The 21,796-nt window shown below is 39.6% G+C and overlaps 1 protein-coding gene across 1 annotated transcript in view; it reads right to left on the reverse strand.

Moving 5' to 3' along the window:
* The window catches only part of LOC116877492 (uncharacterized protein C3orf20 homolog), a 114,127-nt gene that overhangs the window by 56,594 nt on the left and 35,737 nt on the right, over positions 1-21,796 (reverse strand). The window contains exons 6-7 of the mRNA XM_032874253.1: positions 3,931-4,051; positions 756-890 (exon numbers count right to left, since the gene is read on the reverse strand). Coding sequence (XP_032730144.1) covers positions 756-890; positions 3,931-4,051 — 256 coding nt within the window. The remainder of the gene's footprint in view (positions 1-755; positions 891-3,930; positions 4,052-21,796) is intronic.

Raw genomic sequence — 21,796 nt, forward strand, 5'->3', positions numbered from 1 at the left:
AGTTTTAGCCTAAGATTCCTCAACAGAGATTTAGCGCAAGTGTGAAATTATTATTAAGAGACATTATTCTGAGCCATAATTTTTACAATGGTCATCTCCAAGTGTCTTTACAATGTTACTTATGCTTAAAAATAGTGATTTTAGAGGCACCTGGGTCATTCAGTTGGTTAAGTATCCTTCTCTTGATTTTGGCTCAGGTCATGATCTTGGGGTCCTGGGATTGAGGACCCCCACCCCATCTGGCTCCCTACTTAGTAGAGAGTCTGCTTCTCTCTCTCTATCCTTCTCCCTATGCCCTTGCCTCCCAATAAATAAAAGAATCTTAAAAAAAACAAACAGTGACTTTAAATTGATTTATTTTCACTTTAGTTAAAAACAATATATGAACCCCACACCATTTTTAAGAACTTATAGATTACATAAATGCAAGCAATTCATCCAAATCAGAGACAGGAAACTAATTCTCCAAAGCTTAGGCATCGTGACCTCAGAAGAAACTAGGTGTTCATTTTTTTCCAAAATCTACCTTCCTCTTCTAACCTCCCCTTATTCCTGTTACTTCACAGGTAATGTCCAGAAACCGCTCTGGCAGGATTTATAATTAGCCAGATTCCAGTGTCCTTACTATAGCAATTATCAGGAAATGCTAAAAGATAAGAATCTAAAATCAGTCAGCATTGCTCTTGCTCTGGTCTGCACTGAGGTAGTGGCATGAAGATAATTAAAAAAAATAACCCAAAACCCTCTGGACCTACCACCTTAGGTAAGCACGGAGGAAAAAACTTGTATTTTACAGGTGCCAGAGATAGCTTTAGGCTTTGGGGATGCCATCTGTAGACCAAGGTGATTGCAAAGCGCCCAGAAATCTCCACTGTAATGAACTTGTTCACCTGGGGGCAACAGAAAGGATTGTCATTTCCTACGCAGAATTTTCATGCTCATAATTCAAGTGGAAATCTTAAAACATTTGCAGGATGCATGGAAGGAAATTTGAGACCAACATTCACAGCTTCAGTCTGGTTCCATTAAGTCAGGGATGGCTTTTGGGTTTTTTGCTGAAAATTTGTGGGTTGTTATGACTTCTTAAGGGAAGGAAAAGGAACAAGGAGAAACTGTTAATGTAGTGATGACATATAGAGAAAGTCAGATTCACTTTAGAATGAAAATTCTGGGTCAGTTTGCAGGTACTTCTGAGTTGTATTTCTAACTCTTGATAGTCTCTCTCATAAAATACAGTTGACAACATCTAATTCCCATGATGATGAGGAAAGTCATTAATGGCTGTCAAGTGCTTAGAAGTTTTATAAGTCTAGTAACTATTACTGTGAAACTTATTAAAGCTGAAGAGATTTTATAAATGACAAGGATAGAAAAGTAATGATGAACAACTTCTAAAGCTCAAGGGAACATCTGCAGATTTGTAAAGCATATTTTTAAAAGGCTTGCTGTAGAAAAAGCGCCCTCATTAAGTCAACTGTTATAAGCATGCCGGCTCCTGAGTGTCAGGACACTTGTACATACAGGCCTGCTGGGACAGTTTCTCTGCACACTCTTTACTTTCCTCACCTTTCAGAGCTGAGCAGTGCTTCTTTAAAAATGACAATCCAGGGGTGCCTGGGTGGCTCAGATGGTTGAGTATCTGCCTTCAGCTCAGGTCATGGTCTTGGGGTCCTGGGATCGTGCCCCGCTTTGGGCTCTCTGCTTAGCGGGGAGCCTGCTTTCCCCTCTCTCTCTGCCTGCCTCTGTCTACGTGTGATCTCCCTCTCTCTGTGTCAAATAAATAAATTAAAAAAAAAAAAAGACAAATAGTATACGTAGGATATAAAGCCGCCAAGGACGATCTTGTGAATAGAATAGAACAGGGACCTGGAGGTACTTTCCACACTATAGTGTGTCCACTATAAATATAACATGAGCCATAAATGCTTGGCACATGAATAATTCTAAATTTTCTAGGAGCCACATTAAAAGGTAAAATGCAGGTAAAATGAACTTAAATAACATTTTATAACTAAATATATCCAAATATTAACATTTTAATGTGTAACTAATATAAAAATGATCAATAAGATATTTTATATTCTTATTTTTTATACTAAGTCTTTGAAATCTGGTGTGCAGTTTACTACAGTGAAGTTCAAGAGTCCATAACCACAGGTGTCTGGTGGCTGCCATGCTGGACAGCACAGCTCTTTATAATTGGTACCTCTAAGGTTGGTGGTACAAACACCTTCGCAACCATACGCAGTGGTCCTGGACACAAAATGCAGCCCATATACATGCACACACATAAAGTAACTATATATATGAATCAATAAAATCTAGCACAGAGGTTACAGACTGGCAGCTCGGAAGTGTTTGGTTTAGTCCTGCCAGAGTCTGAATTAATTGCCAACTTTGAAATACCAGGGTATTTCATCAACAAAATCTGGCTTTTTAGAAAATCATAACACATAGCAGGCATAGACCCCACATTCCCATGTGGCAACAATGTTCTGGCCCTCAGTAAAGCCTGTCTCCTTTGGGGGAGGGCACACTTTCCAGTTCACCAAAGTTCCCACTGGTAGGCTCACTCTTACATTTTCTGAATTTCTGATTCTAATACACATTAATCTATTAAAAAAGGTAATTCTACAGAGTGAGACTGAGGAGAAGGAGACTTTCACTTTGAACACTGTATATCTTCCTATTTTAAAAATATTTTTATATTAAACACAAGATGCTTTCTAATAGTAATTTTTAACAATTACTGTTTAAAGTAACTGCTTGGGGCGCCTGGGTGGCTCAGTCAATTAAGCATCTGACTCTTGAACTCAGCTCAGGTTGTGATCTCAGGGTCATGAGTTCAGGCCCCACGTTGGGCTCCATGCTGGGTGTGAAGCCTATTTAAAAAAAAAAAAATAGGGTATCTGGGTGGCTTAGTTGGTTGGGCATAAGACTTTGGCTCAGGTCGTGATCCCAGAGTCCTGGGATTAAGCCCTGTATGGGGCTCCGTGCTTGGTGGGGAGTCTGCTTTTCCCTCTGCCTGCAGCGCTCCCTGCTGGTGCTCTCTCTCTCGCTCATTCTCTCAAATACATATTTTTTAAAAAATAGAAAGAGAAAGAAAGAAAGAAAGAAAGAAAGAAAGAAAGGAAGAAAGAAAGAAAGAAAGAGAAAAAAAGAAAGAAAGAAAGTAAATGCGACTTAGCAAAGACAAATACATTAAGAAAGAACTAAGTGAAGTAGGGGCACCTGGGTGGCTCAGTCAGTTAAGTGTCTGACTCTTGGTTTCGGCTCAGGTAGTGATGTCATGGGTTGTGGGATTGAAATGTGGGGTTGAGCCCTGAGTCAAGACCCATGTGGAGCCCTGTATAGAGCCCCAAGTCAGGCCCTGAGTGGAGTACCACACTCAGCACAGAGTCTGGTTCTCTCCTTCTCCCTTTCGCTCTGCTCCCGCACTCTCTCTCTCTCTCTCAAATAAATAAATAAACAAATAAATAAATAAAATATTGAAAAAGAAGAAAAAAACAAATAAATTAAAAAACTGAAATAAAGATTCATCAGATGAATTGGTTAGTGTAGACAGCCAAACTGAATAGTTCAGTCCTCTCAGGGATGCCTGGGTACTTGGTTAAGTGTCTGCCTTGGGCTCAGGTCACGATCCTGGGGTTCTGGGATTAAGTCCTGCATCAGGCTCCTTGCTCGGCAGGGAGTCTCTTGTCCCTCTGCCTGCTACTCCCCCTGTTTGTGTTCTCTCTTCTCTTCCCCTCTCTGACAAATAAATAAATAAAATATTATATAATAATAATAACGATGATGATGATGATAATAATAATAATAATTCAGTCCTCTCAATCCTCTCTTCTCCAACAGTATATGTTAGAAACTCAAAGTAAATTATTGGTATGGCATAAGAAATAGACATAAGAATGATGAATTGTAAAGCAATACCCAAACGTTAACTGGATCATCAAGTTTTCCCTTCGAAGGCCACATCCATTCCCTTATGATGTCTCCCTCTTTGCTGATCACCATGCCACCATCTCGATTAAACATCATTGATATTATTCGGCTACAAAAAAGACAAAAATATGACTTATTTAGAACAAGAAAAATTCATGGACTCATTGATTTGACTGAGGCAATGGAAGTCACCAGGTCATAGCCTTTCAGGACTCCTTCCCATCATATGCTTGGAGGATGGTCACCTTGCCTCTGGCTGAATATTTTCCTTGAAGGGAAGTTTGGTATATATCTGTTTAACTGATCAAGATTCCCCCTTCTGAGACACACCCCCTCCTATTTTGGCATGTCCCCATCCATACAGTTATAGGAATGGGCTCTGTTGGCCATGATTATTGTATCATGTTGGCTAGAGTCCAGAGTTGTGAATGAGACTAAGTGACCGGCAGGAAGGGGCCAGATGTGCAGGGCTTTTGATGCTGTACCAAGCTTTTTATCTGAAGAGCAAAAAGTCAGAGAATGGGTTTCATAACAGAACAAAGAGGGGACATGATCAAACAGATTAGTAAGGAACCAAAGTGCTAGAAACCAGTTCAGAGGTCAGAGAGACAATGGCAGCTTGGACTGGGGAAGGGATGAGAGGGATGAAAGATACATATGTGGATTCAAGAACCATACAGATTTGGAAAGATGGGATTTGGATGATGAAGAACAGGAGGTGTCAATTTTATCTTTCCTATCTATATATCAGTGGAGCCTAGCATTTTATTAGCTTTTCTAGATCAGTAGCATCTCACTATGTATTCATATCTAAATTATATTTGTATATTCTCTCTTCTCAGCACAGCACCTGGCAGAGAAGGGGCTTAAAGTCTGAACTGCCCTGATAAAATGGACTCAATTTAACAAATACATATTGGGTAATTATTGGATGCAAGATACTACTTAGGTACTGTTAGGCACTGAAGGATGCCCCGAGTAAGGTGCTCTCTCTATTCTCAGGGCATTTTCAGTCTTGTGACTTTAATTATTTTGATAGATAATATTTACTGGGAACCTACTATGTGCCAAGCCTTAAATATCTGCTTTTAATAGGCAGGGTTGTTTAATGGTTACAAACGTCATAGAGCCAGATGGTTAATGGTGTTGAACCTGGCTCTTCCATGTCTTAACTGTGTAAACTTGGATATATTTCTTAACCTTTTTGTGGCTTGATATCTTTGTCTTAAAATTGGCTATAACAACAGCATCTACTTCACAGAGCTGTTGTAAGAACTAAATGAATTACTTAATGTGAAGCGCTTTCAACTTTGTTCTCTAAAACAAAGTTGGGCACTTTGTAATGCAGGCACCTTGTAAGTTCTCTAGAAGTGTTGGCTTGTATTATTAGGTCCTCACAATTCCATCTATAGGTACTGAGTCCCATTTTCCAGATGAGGAAACAGAGGCTGGGGGAAGCTGGTGAATAGAACACCTGCAGCCTAATGTAAAGCTCAATAGGGGAATTCACCATCTAATAAAAGAATAAGAGTAGTTCACAGTATAAAAGGGGTGCTTTTGACTTAATTGGGAAGCCTGCAGTCTAACAGATGGGCAAGAGGAGCAAAGTGACCAACCCAGTGAAAAAATCAGAGACAGAAGTTCCACTCCTTGGACATGAGGATTGTGTTCCTTTCCCAAACAGCCTACCTTTCCACTCACGCCGGGCAGTCCAGCTGTCCGCTGTTCTCACTCCTGGGAGGAGCCTCAGGGAGGACCCGAATGGTCCACTCCTGCACAGCAGTGGGAGCTGTTTCCCAGCAGGCACTGTGGTGCCCTACACACTGGATCCTGGCAACAAGAGTCCCAGGCCACACCCTCCTTTAATTCATCTTCCTGCTTTTTCGGTTTGCTGAGTCTTCTCACCAAAACACCCTTTTGGTGGGACAACAGATGCGCAAGAGGAGGGTTAGTTTAAAAGATCCTTAACAATTAAATAACGAAGTCCCTTGGAAGACAGCTTTTTTTGTTTTTGTTTTTGGCCTTTGTCTTTCAGAAGCTTTAGTTCTGAAGCAGGCAGCATCCTCTTCCAAGGGGGAAGAGGTCTATGGGGCCCAGGATGAAATTGCACAGGGGCAGGACTCAGCCCTAAGGCTTAGTGTTTTGGGCTTCTGGGAAGCTCCCAAAATATCATCAGCAGATGATGTTGTATTCATTTGCTTAGTTACTGTCAGCAATGAGGACAGAAAGAAGATGAGGAAGGCAACCACTCCAGAGCAGCAAGTAGGGGGAAATCACCTCCTGTTTATGAATGTAATTCTCATCTTGGATATTAAATTTTATGGAACAAATAATCAAGGGGACAGTTTCCCAGTATAATTTTAAATATTAAATATTTAATTATATTAATATTTATAAATATAAAAATAAAATAAATACATTAAATATTTATTTTATATTTTATATTTAATTAATTATTTAATATTTATATTAAAATAAAAATAAATATAAACATAAAATAAATATAAATATAAAATATTAAATATTATAATTTTAAATGTTAAAATTTAATTTATTTTAAACTTAATATTATTTAGATGACAAGGGCAATTTAAAAATATTTCATAATTTTTGCAAACAAAGAATACCACATTTAGGTCCAATTTTGTTGTAGGCAAAAGGGAAATAATGACATCTACTTTAATGATGCAATATAGGGTAGCAAATTAAATATTAATTTTTGAGTTCTTTCTTTTATATAAAACAGATTTATCAAGATATAAATCACATATCATACTATCCACTATTTAAAATGTACAATTCAGTGATTTCTAGTATATTTGCAGAATTGTACAGTTATTACCACAATCAATTTTAGAATATTTTCATCACCTTCAAAAGAAAACCACATGCCCATTAGCAATAACTCTCCATTCTTCCCTCCCCTAGTCCCCCTGGCAGCCACTAATCTACTTTCTGTCTATAGATTTGTCTATTCGGGACATTTCATACAAATGGAATCATTCAATATGTAGTCTTTGAGACTGGTTTCTTTCACTTAGCATAATGCATTCAAGGTTAGCCCACGTTGTACCTGTATCAGTACTTCATTTTGTTTTATGGCTGAACAGTACTCCATTGTATGGATAGACCACACTTATTTATCAGTTATTTGTCAACTGAGCTGTCTTTCTGGGGATGTGTTAAGGGTGTTGAAATGGAATGATCACAGGACCTCACAAATGGAGACTCTAACTTTAGCTCAGACTTCAGGACAAGAAATACTGTTTTTTCACTAAGAATTTAAAATGCCTGTCATAAAAAGAAAACGAGAAAACTAAACAAATGTGTGTATGGATGCATGTGTCGATGTATTTTGAAGGACAGACAAAAATGTCCTTTGCTGTGCCTACACTGACAGAATGGGTATGAGGTTGAAAGGAAGAGAATTTTAATTTCCATGCAATACAATTTTTATTTCACTTGGAAAAAAAATTTTGTCATGTGCACGAGTTACTTTTATATACAAACAGCAAAATACCCTCACTCCTACATCACAGTGGGCTTTCTCATTGAGAAGCTGTAATTAGTCATTTTCTGGTTAGAGTTGCAGAAAGATTCAGCAACCCTCAGCCAGAACCAGCATTTGCTGTTTGTTGGAGGAAAGTGAAGGCTCACACAGGAGTCAGTTGATTAATAAGGATTTAATATTAATAAATAGTATTTAAGTAAAGACTTCAATTCAATTATAAGAATATTGTTGCAAAAAATGAGCGTCTCAGGAGAGTTTGATGCTAGAGTCTGGTGCAATAGGGTCCAGCCTGCAACTCAGTCTAAGTCCTGCCATTTAGGTGTTTAGATGTTTTCACCTTCTTAGTTATGTAAAACCAAACACTGATCTTACATGCCTCTGAATGTCCTTTGGGTTTTCTTTATATCAGTATATCATAGAGGATTATTTGGAATTTAGCACCATAAGCTATAGGCTTAGACCTTCTCAACCAATTTGTTTTTATCTCCAAAATTCCCCAAGTGTCATTATATATTGATACTTAAATTAGGCTGACCCTATCAGACTATTAAGAATCATATTCGGATGCCAATACTGGGGAAAACTAGCTTCCATAAGGGCATTAGGCCTTAAAGAGGATTATTTTTCTCTGGGTGAATTACATATTATATCACCTAATAGGGTTATTTGTGAGAGACAAAATTAGACAAGATATACTTCTGGAATGGGAAAGGGATCAGAATCCACAGTTATTATATTATTTAGAATTATCTAGTTTCAGTAAAAAAATTATAAGACATGCAAAGAGACAAGAAAATGTGACCTATATATAGGAAAAAAGGCAGGAAATAGAAGCTATCTTTTTTTTTTTTTAAGATTTTATTTATTTATTTGACAGACAGAGATCACAAGTAGTCAGAGAGAGAGGGGGAAGCAGGCTCCCCGCCGAGCAGAGAACCCAATGTAGGCCTTGATCCCAGGACCCTGGGATCAATGACCCGAGCCGAAAGCAGAGGCTTTAACCCACTGAGCCACCCAGGCACCCCAGTAGAAACTATCTTTAAGGGTCACAGACATTGGACTTACCAGACAAAGACTCTGAAGCAGCTAGTATAAAAATGTTAAAAAAAAAATCCTAAAAACTAAAGGGAATCGCTTTTTAATTAAAGAAAAATATGATTATAGTGACTCCTCAGGGCATATCAGCAACAACACAAAAAATAAATTAAAAAAAATTAAGTGGATATGGTGGAATTAAGAATCATAATAATGGGAATGAAAATGTGAATAGAGTGGCTCAACAGCCTATTTGAGTTGGCAAAAGGATCGGTGAACTTGAAGATAGCTTGGTAGGGATTATCCAGTCTACAGAACAGAAATGAAAAAGAGTGAAGAGAAACAGAAATTCAGAGTCCTGCGGTGCCTGGGTGGCTCAGTCAATTAAGTATCTGACTCTTAATTTTGGCTCAGGTTATGATCTCAGGATTGTGAGACTGAGTCCCACGTCTGCTCCACACTGGGCATGGAGCCTGCTTGGGATTCCCTCTCTCTCTCTGCCTCTGCCACTCCCCTGGTCTCTCTCTCTCAAAAAAAGAAAAAAAAAAAAAAAGAACTTCAGAGTCCTAGGGGACCCTGTTAAAAATACCAATATACATGAAACAAGAGTACCAGGAATAGAGAAATGGGCAGGAAAAAAAAAAAAAAAAACATTCAAAGAAATAATGGCCTAAAGCTTCCCAAGTTTGATAAAGAATGTTAATTTACATATCTAGGAAACTAACAATTAAAAGCTCTAGAGATCCATAACTACACACATTATAGTAAAACTGTTAAAAGCCAATGACAAATAGAAAATCTTGAAAGTATCAAGAGACAAATTAGATAAAGACTGAAATGCTAGGCACCTGGGTGGGTCGGTTGGTTAAGCACCTGCCTTCAGCTCAGGTCATGACCCTGGAATCCCAGGGTCCAGTTCCGCATAGGGCTCCCTGCTGAGCGCGAGTCTGCTTCTCCCTGTCTCCCCTCTCATGCTCTCTCTCTCAGTCTTTATTTAAATAAATAAATAAATAAATAAATAAATAAATAAATAAATAAATAAAATCTTTTTAAAAAAGAATGAAATGCAAATGGGACTGACACATAGTAAGTACTCAATAAATATTAGCTATTTATGAATTAAATCCAAGTTTAGAGGAGAATCAATCAGTATCCTTGCATAAGAGTATATACAAGAATGAAAATGCTGATCCAACTTTAGGAAAACATGGGTTCTAAGCTGTTTTTTCAATAGCAAGGATAATTACATAATATTATCCATGGTCTAGGTCAGGAGTAGACAAACAAGCCAAATTGGCTTCTGCCTGTTTTTGTAAAAATGTTATCAGAACACAGCCATGCCAACATGTTTATATGTTGGCTCTGGCTACTTTCATGCTACAATGGCAGAGTTGAATAGTTGCCATAGAGACTGTATGGCCTGTAAAACTGTTAAGATTTACTATCCAGACCTTTATAGAAAAGCTTTGCCAGTCCCTGGTCTAGATATTCTCTCTCCTTCCCTCCACTAAATATCACATCTTTGGAAATCCTGCTGCTGCCATGCCCCTTCCCACTGGATCAGACCCTTAGAGATTGCTGACCCAAATCAAGTTCTATTGCTCCACTGTTGGTTGCCTACCCAGCATCCATTTCCTTCCCCTTCTTTCCTTCCTACTTTCCTTCCCTCCTTTTTTTTTTTTTTTTTTAAATTGTCCTCTTGTGCCTTTAAGAGCCCTTCCTCCTTTCAAAGAAACTGCTGTTCATTTGTCTCTTCACCCTTCACTGGTCCCCATTTACAGGGGTAGATGCAGAGTATCTAAGCTCATAGGCACATGGTGTTCCCTTGACAGCTGTTTTTAATTCTGGGATAGGCCTATGACCAAATTGATCTAAAGGGATGAAAGGAAGGACATATAGTTTATTCTGGTAAAAACAAACAAACAAAAAGTTTTTAACTTTTTCCTGCTAGACATATAAAAGCATACAACTAGTGTCACTGGGAGCCACCAGGGGAACCACCTTGGAAGAAAGGATGCCAAGGATAACAGACTGGAGAAATGAAAAGAATCTAGATCCTTCATGACATCACTAAGTCACAAATTATACTGCATCTAGAACCTCTCCTCTCCAAAATTGGAATTTTCTGTTATTTGCTATAGTAAAGCATCCTAACTCTACTTTCAGAAAGAAAAACAAACAAACAAACAACTCTAACTGCTACAACCTTTTTATTACAATTTCCATGGCTGGTTCTTATAGAACTCCCTCTGTCTAGCCTCCCCACTACCTCTTTCCAACAGCTTGACACAAATATTTCCCAGAACCCTTTTCACTCATTATTCAATCATTCAACAAACATTTATTAAGCACTCACTATATACTAGGCACATACTAAGTGTTTGGCGGCAAGGCAGTGAACAAGATATAAATGGTCTCTCCCATCATGGAGCTCACATTCTAGTTACACAGACCCAGTAAGTGAACATTTAATTTCAGATCGTGATTAGTGCTAAGAAGCAATAAAGTCATCACAGAATAAAGGAAAAGAAAGACAGGCCTTCTTAAAATGGATGGCCATTAGAAGCCTCTTTTGGAAAAATTCCTTAAAAAGTTAAAAATCTAGTTACCATATAACCCAGCAATTTCATTCTTAGGTATCTACTGAAGAGCAGTGAAAACATGTCCACACAAAATCTTGTACGTGAATGTTCATGGTAGCATTATTCATCATAGCCCCCAAAATGGAAACAACACAAACATTTGTCAGCTGATGAATAGAGAAATGGAAGGTGGTATATCCATACAACGGAATATCATTTTCGCTATAAGAAGGAATGAAGTACTGATTCATGCTACACCATGGATGAACCTTGAAAGCCTAATGCTGAATTTAAAAAGCCAGTCACAAAAGACCACATATTGTATGATTTCATATATATAAAATGTCCAGAATAGACAAATCTATAGAGGCAGAAGGTAGATTAATGGCTGCCTAGGATTAGAGGTGAGAGTATTGAACAGTGACTGGATGCTAATTGGTATAAGGTTTCTTCTCAGGGTGATGAAAATGTTCTAACATTAGATAATGGTGATGGTTGCAAAACTCTGTAAATATACTAAAAACCACTGAGTTGTACACATTAAATGGATGGGTTTTATGAAATGCATTTTTTTTTTCAATAAAGCTATCTAAAACAAAAAAAAAAAGATTTCTTCTAGGAGGTGACATTTAAATTGAGACCTGAAAGATAAGAAGCCCATCTTGCAAGAATTGGGACAAGAGCTTTCAGTAACAGGGAACAAAGACTATGAAAGCCATGACAAGAGGCAGAAGTTTAGTAAACAAAGGGGGTGAGTGATAGGAGATGAGGTTGGAAAGGGGCCAGAGTGGGAAAGGTCTTCTGAAATTTTCAAAGTCACCAAGTTCCATTTTGATACAAAATCTCTTTGGACAATAAAATCCACATGGAAGTCTGCATGAAATATTTAATACTGAAACCCATGGATAAGGCAGCAAGTGGAGAGCTGTTAATCCCCAATGCTAGTGCTGCAAAACACCTTATGAAGAAAAGAAGCATCAAGTTTCAAAAGGGAAAAGCGTTTAAACAACACTTAGCCTATAACTGGAAAATTCCATTAAATTACTTCCACCATTGTCATAAATATAAATTTCTAAGAGATATTCACAGACATTCTAGCAAGCACAAGAAGAATTCACATCTCTAGACAGTTCAGAATGTGGGGATCCAAAAGAATACCAAACAGGAAAAGAAGTCACCAATGCGATATAAATACAGATTTCACAGTTTCTGAACTTTGTGAGCAGTTACAGGTGGCATACTTGAAACGGGAAACAAAAGGACATGACCAATCCAGGTTGGACCAACACAGAATGCAGGAAGGAATCAGAGGATGACACAGAATTCCAAGTGAGACTATAAGAACATCTGGACCAAAACCAGGAGAAAGAAGATAACTAAGCCTTGCAAATTTTCATGAACACTCTTGAGAGGAGGGATTGGTGACTAACAGATGAATACGGTTAAGTGATCATCTTATGTATTCATAATTCTCAAATTCTACTACACAAGATTGATCAAAATAGAATCAGGGATGGAGAGAGGCAGAGAGAGAGAGAGAGACAAGAGAGAAGTCACAATTTAGATTCAGGCATTGTCCTTGTGATCAATTATACAATGGCCACAATATTTTGCAGCTTCTTCCAAGAAAATTAGAAGTCTCTTTCTTCACTTCTCGAATCTAGGTTTGGTCTCATGAGTCATTAGCAAACATGATACTAGAGAAGGCTTGAAATGTGTGTATGTACTGAGATTTGTCTTAACTCTTGATGTTTTGGAACCCAGGCACCCTGTAAAGAAGCCTGAGCTTAGCCTGCTAGATACTGGAGACACACAACCCAGTTTCGGTGTTGGTCCAACCTATTACTAGATACATCTAGCCCCAAAGCCCATGCTCTTTACCACATGATTATGTTTATGATTATTACTACTCTTTTTTTAAAAAGAGAGGGATAGAGAGAGGGGGGTGGAGGGGCAGAGAGAGAGAGAGAGAGAGAGAGAGAATCTTAAGCAGGCTCTATGCCCAGGGCACAGCCCAATGTGGGGCTCGATCTCACGGAGCCACTGAGGCACTCCTGATTATTACTACTCTTATCAGTGTTCATACATTGTGTTCTCAGCCCTAAACCTCTCTCTCAGTGTGTTAAGGGCTGGAAAGGGGAAAAAAAGCATTGGGATCACAGTCTGAAAATTGACTCCAATGTTTCCATGGTAGCGTGGGAAAAGGTATCTGGTTTCTCTGAGCTTCAGTTTGCCTTAGCTGGGAATTACACCTAATCAAGAGGGTTTCTGGGAAAATTAAATAACATGAAAAAGTGATATACACTACTTCTCACATAACGTGATATATATTAGCAGTCAATGAGGGTGAGATGTTTTAACTGAGATCTCCAGAAACAGTTTCCAAATAATCTAACTTTAACAAACCCCGGACAACTTGAGTGAAAATACATTTGTTCTTCATGAAAGCAATTGTTACTTTTCCACTTTTTGGTGTCACAGAACAAAATGTGCAATTAAAATGCCATAATACTATGTAGGGTTCCTTAATCTTTCTTTTGAAACTGTTGAGCAGTTAGGGTTGGGAGGGAGAGATTTTTTAAAAGTATGTGCTTTCTCAGCCTTTGAAATGCTTCCAGATTCTGTCATCATCTTTTCATCTCAACATCAAAGTTGGGAAAGGCTTTCCACTCGGAGGGCAGGTACTTACATGCCACTCACCAAGGCACTTGGCTGCCCCATTATTCTGTCTCTTTCTACTTGCATCTTGAGAATTAGGCATTAGTTTAAAAAAAAAAAAATTTTTTTTTTAGCTTTTTGCTGACCTGTACTCTTTTTGCTGGTAAACTTCTGACATATTCGATAGGTGATTTGGCTCATAACCTCCAGGTAAGGGGCTTCCCCAGGAGCACAGCCATAATATATGAAATGCTTAACATGGCAGAAACATATAAAAAGCATATTTATGAGCTTGCTTTCCGGATGACCTAACTTTCAATTTCCATCATCTTGAAATCAAGAGAAGTCAAAATACAAAGGATGGGATATATGCAATTGGGGCTCATTCAAAAAATTCAAATTCAGCAAATCTGGAGGGTGAGTTTACTGACATGGTGCCTTAGTTCACTGAAAGCTGTCTTATGAATAGTCTTTAATGTCAATCTCTTCCTAAAGCTTCAAGGGCCAGAAAATGTTGTTTTTTTTTTTTTAAGCCCACATCTTATGCTCTTCTTTTACGTGCGGAATTTATGTATTAATGATGACTTTGGTCTAAAATTTCCATTTGTGCTGTTGTAAATATGAATCACCAACTAAACTGAAATTAAGTACATGGAAGAGGAGCAGGCAGAGGTATGAGAGTAAGTAATATTTCAAATAAAGGTAAAGATAGAGGAACAGTAATTATGTTGAGTTGCCATAGTGTCCCCCCACAATTCATGTTCACCTTGAACCTCAGAATGTCACTTTATTTGGAAATAGGGCATCTGTAGATGTACTTAAGATTTCAAGATGATTTAGAATGGGTCCTAAATCCAATGGCTTGTGTCCTTATAAGAAGAGGAGAGGTCATAGTGAAAAACGCAATATGAAGATGGAGGGAGAGATGGGAGTGGTGTGCCTATAAGCCAAGGAGCACCAAGAATTGCCAGCAACCACCAGAAACCAGGAGAGCTGCATGGTATGGATTCAGAAGGAATCAACCCTGCCAATACCCTGATGTCTGACTTTTGGCCTCCTAAACTCCAGAGAATAAATTTCTGTTATTTTAAATTACCCAGTTTATGGAAATTTGTAATGGCATCCCCAGGCAAGCAACAAGAAATTAATACCCGCTGTAGGTGGTCTTGAAGAGACCTGCAGCTTCTGCTACCTGCACTTGGTTGGCTGTGCCATTTGACCTTGTCACCTGACTTCTTCAGGCCACCTTTGAACTTACCCTGATCTGTGCTGACACCTAATGCCATACCTATCCTCCTTCTCCTGAGCTTCTGAAATATGAGATGGAGAGGGATTAGAGTTGGGGAAAGCTGCAGGGTATAGTGGAAAGCAGGAAGAGCTGTGGCTCAGGCACCAGGTTCAGGGATACCACTGGGATAAGAAGTTGAGATCCAGATCCTCATGGGCAATTTCCAAGTACAAGGAGAAACCCCAATATTACAGAGAACAATATAGGTCTTCCTGGTCAGACCCCATTCTTAGGCTATGTTGTATCTCTACACTTAACCGTCTCTGGCTTTACAAAGAAACATTAGCTATGGTACATTTCCTAAAGCAGTATAGAACCATAACACTTTAAAACACCAACTTTCATGATCCCTAAGATGGCATCTCTCAATGTTGTTCTTGTCTATGCACTGTTGCATGTACAAACATTCTCAGCCTTGGTATTCTCAAAACTCCCCACTCCACATACCCTTTGCTCCCTCTTCCTGCCACTCTTCATCACTGTTTCATGAACTTTCCAGATCTTTAGTTATCTACCTATTTCCAGATCTAACCATCCATCCATCCATTCATCCATCCATTCATCTCTATCTTTTTTTAAAAAAACACTTTGAGGGGCACCTGTGTGGGTCAGTTTGTTGGGTGTCTGCTCAGGCTGTGATTCCAGGGTTCTGGGATTGAGTCCTGCATTGGGCTCACTGCTCCTTGGGGAGCCTGCTTATCCCTCTGCCTCTGCCTCCCCTTCTGTTCCTCATGAATACATAAATAAAATATTTAAAAAATAAATTTAAAAACACTTTGAGGTGTGAATGACATACAAAAAGCTGAATATATTTAATATATACATAAATATATACATATTAATATATACAACTTAATGATTTGGGAGATAACTATACATCCATGAAACCATCACCACATTCTACACCATAAACATATCCATCCACCACATGGATTCAGTTTCAATGAGCTGATGAAATGAGAAGGCTCAATGTGGGGCTCAATCCTGGGACCCTGAGATCATGACCTGAGCTAAAGACAGATGCTCAACCAATTGAGCCACCCAAGAGCCCCTATTTCCCTTTCTAAATACAGCCTTTCAATTTTCCTGTAACACGTCTCCTGACAAACAGGAACTTTATGTTACTCTCTATTCTGAGTGTCTGACATGTGATAGATGCTCAATAAACATTTAGTAAAGGAATGAAGCAAGGAGAAATACATAAATGAATGAATGAGACATACGGTAGCAATGGTGTGGCTTACCGAAATGTGAGGCAGTAATCTCACACCCTCTTCCTTGATCCCTCTCCCATCTCTTCACCCTACTCCCAGGACAACATGTCCAGATTGTTAGCTAAATGCTTGAAAATGCAAATGTTAGCTGGTTGGGCATATAGCTATAAAGAGTTGAACTTCTCTTTCATAAGAAAATGGAAAGATTTCAAGGTGGGGGATGAAAAGGGAAAAGAGGCTCCTAAAATAGAAAGGAAAAGAAAAACAAGAGGATCTTGGAGAGGAAAATGAAAAATTGGACAACACATAGGATGGATGAAACACTTTTAAGAACACATTTCTACAATTTTGCCTACGTTGTTTCATTAAATCCTTAAAATCCTTAAGGTGGGGATTAATATTCCCATTTTGTAGATAAGGAAACCAAAGTTTCAAGAGGTTGAATAATATTTTTCAGGATCACAAAGCCAGTAAAGAAAACATTTAAATCCAGCTATCTGGGTTTAAATTCTAGACCTTTCCTTGTTATTATACATGTTTGCTTTATCTTGTTACCCTTTTATTTATTTTTTTTAAAGATTTTATTTATTTATTTGACAGAGATCACAAGTAGGCAGAGAGGCAGGCAGAGAGAGAGAGGCAGGGAAGCAGGCTCCCTGCTGAGCAGAGAGCCCAATACTGGGCTCCATCCCAGGATCCTAGGATCATGACCTGAGCCGAAGGCAGAGGCTTTAACCCACTGAGCCACCCAGGCGCTGTCTGTTATCACCCTTTTAAATGGAAACGATAAACATAACATTGTCTGGTTGGAAAAAAAAAAAAAAAAAAAAGAACACATTCCTACAGGGGTGCCTGGGTGACTCAGTCAGTTAAACACCTGACTCGTGATTTCAGATCCTGATTTCAAGGCCATGAGATAGAGCCCCATATCAGGCTCCGTGCTCTGTTCAGTGCAGAGTCTGCTTGTCCCTCTCTCTCTGCTCTTCCCTCACTCTCTTGTGCTCTCTCTCTCAAATAAACAAATAAAATCTTTATTTAAGAAAAAACACATTCCTATATTTTATACTTCATTTGAGATGTTTGATATACTATGCAGTAAGCTTCCTGTGACCCAGATCACTAACAAATTCAGCCGTCCTCACAGAGGCCTCCAGTGAGTGGGTTTTATGTGCAAAAAAAAAGCAAATTTTCTAATTAGTTTAAACAAAAGAGCCAAAATAAACCCACGGTTACAAGACAGAGTGGATAACAAGATTCAGAGGAGCCAGGGTAGGAAAGTCAGAGGAGACCACAAGATCATAACCCCTAAGAATTTGGCAGCAATGCTGAAGAGGACGTGTGGCTTTCCGAGGGCATGCGATGGCATGCTGCCGTGTGATCTCGTTCTTCAGGGGGCAGGGAGGCCAGCTGACACCAGGCTCACTGAACAACAGTCTTCCTGTGTTACTTCCCAGCAATTTGTATTCTTGGGGCCTTGCCTTCCTATAGGGCCATGTACTCTTGAGAGCCACGGCGTCTCCGTGTGGATGGCACAGCAGGATGCTGGGAGATCTGTGGTCCTCCAACCTGTTGCAACCAGCCAGTCTGTGCCTGGAACTGCCGTGACCACATGCATGTGTTTCATTTTCCTTACCTGCTTTCCCAGTTAGACTGATCATTTAAAAGATTACTTTCCTGTTCTTCCCTCTGTTGGGATTTAGCTCTAGAGCTACTCTTTTGCTTACCCACAGGTTCTAGTTTGCCTGGCATCTCACATACCTATTAGGAAAAGAAATGCTACCACATCCAGAAGGTGTGAAGGTTCCAAGGATAACTTGATTTGGCAAGTCACTGAATATGTTGGTGTACATGCCACCCCCAGGGAGGGCAGAATAGCTTTGGCAGACAGCTAGACGGCCAGAAGGATAGATAAAATCCAGGTTAAGGAACGGATATTGATGAGAAAAAACGATGGTAATAATTATTCTTATAATTATTCTTATTTGGAATGATGTTAACTCACATATAATTTAATTTTTTTTTTAATTAGCTCTTTACAAAAAGCTAACAGAAGTCCAGAGAGGGTGACTCACTTTCCTGTGGTCACTGAGGATAATAATGGCAGTGCCAGGCCAGCAAGTGGGTTCCCTGATTCTCACTTGCATGCTCTTCCCATATGTCCACATTACGTGCACCCTCATTTTATTTATTTATTAGTTTCAGGTATAGAATTTAGTAATTCAACACTTACATACCACACCCAGTGCTCATCACAAGTGCCCTCCTTAATCCCCATCACCTATTTAATCCCCCCAGCCTCCCAGTCATACCCACCTCCCCTCTGATAACCATCAGCTCTTGGCACCCTCATTTTAGCCCCAAATTCTTTGAAACCAATCTTGTGAATAATAAGAGGGAAGTCTGGTTAGACTGGTCCTATTAGTAGAAGAGTGACTGGAAACCAAAGTTGCCCATTGCCACCCAGTATGGCCCTACAGCATGCAGCAGGAGGACTGTGTCTCCCTTACAACATCTAGGGACAGATGAGGGCAGAGGAGGGCTGAGGGATAACTAAAGATATGTGAAGAAGTTCACAAATCTAGCTGTACCAACCTCCTGAGGTCTTCCTCATTTTGGATTTGTATGAAGTCTCTTTTCTTTCCAAGGTAGGTCCTCTTGATGCTAAATCCCCATGTGGTTCTCTCTACTAATCAGGAAAATTAAGGCGAACTCATTTTCTTAGAACCACGTGAGCCCTTAGGTGCTTAACAGAAATATCAGCTACAACCAGAGGTTCTCGTAAATAGAAGTAAGGCTTGCAAATTGGAGAATTTCCCCAACCACTTTCTTGCTTTGACTTGTCTTGTCCCCATCACGAGGGAACATGGACCCTGGGAGAAAAAGAATGAGTAAGGCACCAGACTTCCTTTTCCAATGCGATTTTCTGATCAACCAGAAATGTCCTACCTATCAGTCCCTTCCATCATGCCTGGCTTCCTCCATCCTCCTTTCCTTTTGGGGTTTCAAAAGGATATTAGGTCAGAGAAGAACCATCTACCAGTACGTAATGGAACTTCTTCATCTCTGGGTCAGCCTCTTGGACCATTGGCATCTCAGTCTTCCTCTTGAGAAGCTCCAGCCAGAAACATTGAGAAACTTGGGGGCTGCTGCTCACCTTCACCATGCATTTAGGATCATTATAGTAGAGCAAGGTAAGTTGTTTGTTGAATCCCTCTTTTTTAAGCTTTGCTTCTTCTGCTTTTCTGTTCAAAAGAAAAAAAATTAAATGGGGTGCCTGGGTGGTTCAGTTGGCTGAGTGTCCGACTGATTTCAGGTCAGATCAGGATCTCAGGGTCCTGAGATCCAGCCCTGTGGGGGCTCTGTACTCAGCAGGAAGTCTGCTTCTCTCTTTCTCTCCCCCTCCGCCCCTCCCCCAGCTCATGCTCTTGCTTTCTCTCTAAAATAAATAAATGAATCTTAAAAAAAAAAAAAATTCAAGAACTAGCTATTTCTTGGTCTTATCAATGGCTAGAGGGTGGGTAATGGCTGTTCCAGCCTCTGTGATTTTACCGCTTATCTAAAGGCTTCCTTAGATCTGGAGAGACAGATTTGGAAATCCTTAGCAAGTGTTCATTGAGTACCTACCATTTTTAAACAGTTATTGAGCACCTGCTGTGTGTGAAGCACTGTACTACAGGCTGCAGCAAATGCAGGACCAGTACATAGCACCTGTCCCCACAGGAGTGGCACGATGCAGCACGGGCCTGGGCAAGAATTGAGGGGAACACTGGTGCTACCTCATTGAAAATAGAGCTACCCTACGACCCAGCAATCGTGCTACTGGGTATTTACCCTGAAGATACAAAGTAGTGATCCAAAGGGGCACATGCACCCGAATGTTTATAGCATTAGCCAATAGCCAACAATAGCCAAACTATGGAAAGAACCTAGATGTCCATCAACAGATGAAGGGATAAAGAAGATGTGGGTACATACATATACAATGGAATACTATGCAGCCATCAAAAGAAATGAAATCTTGCCATTTGCAACATGGATGGAACTAGAGGGTATTATGCTGAGCAAAATAAATCAATCAGAGAAAGACAATTATCATATGATCTCCCGGGAAGTGGGAGCTACCTTTTCAGAGAAGAGTTAGAAGTTTGGGCATTTTCAAATGGATATAGAGTGGAACACAAAACCAATAAACGAACCTCAGAAACAACGTAAAAAGATTATCTAAGGCTGCCCTCAGCAAGTCCCTTCAGACTCAGAGCATATTCAAACAGGAATCCTCAATGGTTTTCATTTTAAGGTACACTTGAAAATTTCTAAAATTGGAGCACCTTGGTGGCTCAGTTGGTTAAGTGTTTGCCATGATCCCAGAGTCCTGGGATGGAGCCCCACATCAGGCTCCTCGCTCAGCCAGGGAGTCTGCTTCTCCCTCTTCCTCTGCCCCTTCCCCTGCTTGGGCTCTTTCTCCCTCTCTCTCAAATAAATAAAATCTTAAAAAAAAAAAAGAAAAAAGAAAATTTCTAAAATTGAGCTGGCATATCTCAATAAGGGTCTCAGAGTATTCGGAAGAATTGGTTTGTGTGTGCGTGTGTGTATACACAGGTATGCATATATTGGTTGAGGGTGGGGTTTGGGGTTTGAGAAGAGCTATGCTGAAAAGAAAATTTTTTTAAAAAGATTTTATTTATTTATTTGACAGAGAGAGAGATCACAAGTAGGCAGAGAGGCAAGCAGAAAGGGGGAAGCAGGCTCCCTGCTGAGCGAGAGCCCAATACGGGGCTTGATCCCAAGATCCTGAGATCATGACCTGATCTGAAGGCAGAGGCTTAACCCACTGAGCCACCCAGGTGCTCCTGAAAGGAAAGTTTTTAAAGAATTAAAAATAAGTAACTGGATAGGGTGCCTGGCTGGTTCAGTCAGTAGAGTATGCAACTCTTGATCTCAAGGGTCATGAGTTCAAGCCCCATGATGGGCATAGAGTTTACTTAAAAAAAATAAGTAATTGGACATAACTGGAGGTATTGCAATTCCAGATTACAAATTATATTACAAAATAACATTGACCTTTTTCACAGAGCTAGAACAAATAATCTTAAAAATTGTATAGAACCACAAAAGACCCTGAACAGCCAGAAGAATGCTGAGAAAGAAAACCAAAGCTGGTAGCATCACAATGGTGGACCTCAAGCTATATTACAAAGCTGTAATCATCAAGACAGTATGGTACTGGCAAGAACAGACACATAATCAATGGAACAGAATAGAGAACTCAGAAAAGGACCCTTGACTCCATGGTCAACTAATCTTCAACAAAGCCGGAAAGAATATCCAGTGTAAAAAGGACAGTCTCTTCAACAAATGGTGCTGGGAAAACTGGACAGCCAGCCACAAGCAGAAGAATGAAACTGAACCATTTCCTTATACCATACACAAAAATAAACTCAAAATGGATGAAAGAACGAACTGTGAGACAGGAATCCATTAAAATCCTAGAGAACACAGGCAGCAACCTCTTTGACCACAACTGTAACAACTTCTTGCTAGACATGTCTCCAAAGGCAAGAGAAAC

Source organism: Lontra canadensis, unplaced genomic scaffold, assembly GCF_010015895.1.
Source record: "Lontra canadensis isolate GAN:19392208 unplaced genomic scaffold, GSC_riverotter_1.0 scaffold52, whole genome shotgun sequence".
NCBI lineage: Eukaryota > Metazoa > Chordata > Mammalia > Carnivora > Mustelidae > Lontra > Lontra canadensis.